Source organism: Rhagoletis pomonella, unplaced genomic scaffold, assembly GCF_013731165.1.
Source record: "Rhagoletis pomonella isolate Grant_MI unplaced genomic scaffold, Rhpom_1.0 Rhpom_scaffold_09361, whole genome shotgun sequence".
Taxonomy (NCBI): Eukaryota; Metazoa; Arthropoda; class Insecta; order Diptera; family Tephritidae; genus Rhagoletis; species Rhagoletis pomonella.
Genome location: NW_023467890.1, coordinates 2,712 through 5,159, shown reverse-complemented (window position 1 = coordinate 5,159; position 2,448 = coordinate 2,712). Strand labels below are relative to the sequence as shown.

At 39.5% G+C, this 2,448-nt stretch overlaps 1 protein-coding gene across 1 annotated transcript; it reads left to right on the top strand.

The window, feature by feature from the left end:
- Window positions 1-357: 357 nt before the first annotated feature.
- On the top strand, window positions 358-2,123 carry LOC118756238 (the record flags this gene model as incomplete). The annotated part of the gene is given in 1 exon segment (XM_036491013.1): window positions 358-2,123. A coding segment is annotated over 1 exon segment (487 nt), but the record flags the coding sequence as incomplete, so codon positions are not given.
- Between the last annotated feature and the right edge of the window lie 325 nt (window positions 2,124-2,448).

Here is a 2,448-nt window from a genome sequence, read left to right as displayed (position 1 = left end):
ATCATAGAAAAAAACGCCCAATGGATTTTGATATTTTTTTTTATATTCATTGAGGTACTCCGATATCATATTTTATATTTATAGAATATATTAAAAAAAACTCATCAATTAATATCTCGTACAAACTGGTCTACATTTGCAGCATCCCATTAATATAAAGAGGGTTAACAAACTCAATTTTATTTGAATGTAATATAACTAAATCATAAAAATATAAACGAGCACACACCTAAAAAACAGGAAAAAAAACATTCGCTAATAACCATTTACTTATTTGTGTTTGTTTTTTTTTTTTTTGCAAAGTTACTTAAAAGTATAAAAGCGATTATAATCTCAAAATGAATAAGATGGGAAAATATTTGAAACCGTTAAAATGACAAGTGTAAAGACAACAATTTTGATGGCAGCAAATTTAATTTTTGTGTGACATACTTTTTGGTGGCAAGTAATACATAATGTACCGTAGAATTATATGAAACACTGGATTGTTCAGACACACCAATTCTGTTCGCGTTCTCTCAAGCGTTCCATTAAAAGCAACGCGAGCAGTATGTGCGTATGCGCTGAGCACTTCCAAACAAACACAAAAAAAAAACATTTAAGGCCTGGAGCACGTTCTCCCCGCAATATTTATGTTGTATAGAGCCCATTTTCGCGTTGCGACCGCGTAAAAGACGCAGTCGAGATCAGATAAGGCTCAACAAGTAAAGATGAAATTTTTGAGCGAATGACAAAAAGGCGGGAATTAGTCAACGTACAGGTAAAAATGTACACACGATTTTCTGTACAATTATTCATACATATTCGTGTGTGTGTGTGTATGTATACGAGAGGAAAAAAATTCAAATCACTTATCAGCGCAATCTTCAATGTGATCTTCATTGAGGTGGCGGCTGCGGCTTAACGAACGAAAGCGCTATTTTTGCGCTCCATTTATTTCTGTACCTTCGCAAGCGAAAAGTGCGCGCGCGCGCGCGTACAAATTTTTGAGTGCCGTTGCAAATTAGAATCAAAAACGTAAATTAACCTTAGAACACGCTGTGTGGCAAATAGCAATCAAGGCAGCGCCGACAGCGGCAGCAGCAGCAGCAGGTGGGGCAGACTGTGCGTGCGCATTTATGTTTCTACGTTGTTTATGTACGTAAATGTAAGCGCGCATAAGAGCGGTTTCAAAGCATTCTCACCAGATGCCGGTTGTGATTACGCTCGCCGCCAAAGAGTCAGCAGGACAGTCAGTCCACCGCCCAGCAGATCGGTCGGCCTACTCGCTGAGCAGCTTGGGGCGCGCGCGCGCGCGCTGATGAAGCGTCTCAAATTTTTGACAACTTTATTTACATAGATGCGCGCAGATGTGTACATTTATACTGGCATATATCTACATATCTACATACATATGTATGTATGTACGCCTGCCTGTCAGCAGCTAAGTACTATAAAAGCGTGCGCATAGCCAGTATTTACATTAAACTGCTTCTGAGTAACAAAACAGACGCACATACTCCCACCGCGCGCACCAATAAACACAATCACACACACACGCTCGCACGAATTGCAACTTACCGCTAAAAGTTGTGAAAAGCTTTTGTGGCTTTTTTCTCTGAAAAGGATTAATTTGTCAAGCGTACGCAAAAAAAAAATGTGTCGCACAATATTTGCATTTATCACTTTCTGTTGCTTGGCTTTGACTTGCACGCAAGCGGCTGTTAATAGCAATTCACCGCGTCCAAACAATCAATACGCCGCCAGCTCACAGCAAAGCGATGCATCTGCTTCGGCATATTTTACAAATAACCAAAATCAATATTTGCATAATAATCATATTGGTAGTGGCAGTCTACAACAGCAGTGGCAGCAGCAGCAACAACAACAACAGCGACCCCAACAGGAGCCAGTAACAGAAAAGAATGTTTTGGATCGTTTCGACCATCGCTTCCCGGATGGCAGCTACGAGTTCAGATACGAATTGGCTGATGGTACTGCGCGCTATGAACGTGGCTACTTTCTTGTCTATGACAAAGTTAAAACGCTGGTTGTGGTTGGCTATTACTCCTACCGTCAGACCGATGGACGTTACATCACTGTCTTCTACAATGCCGATCAAAATGGTTACAGACAAAATCAATGTGAGTATAGTGAAATGTTTTTGAGAAATGCATTTTTATTTAAATTAGAATTTTTTAATTCATTCAATTCGGTTGCATAAGTTATTGCGTATGAAGTAGCAAATGTGAATTTCAAATTTGTGGCCCACATACAAGCATTTTGTGTGCAAAACAGGCCGCGTTCAGTCTCAAAGTAACATGCGAGAAAGTATTTAATTCAAGCTAGCTTATGACAGGTATGCGGACAGTTGTAATTTTATAGGTATCTTCCCTGGTATTTTCGATCTGTCTGGTTAACATTTGAGCATAAAATTTCGTTAATTCTGTTTTTTGAACGAGACCCCCT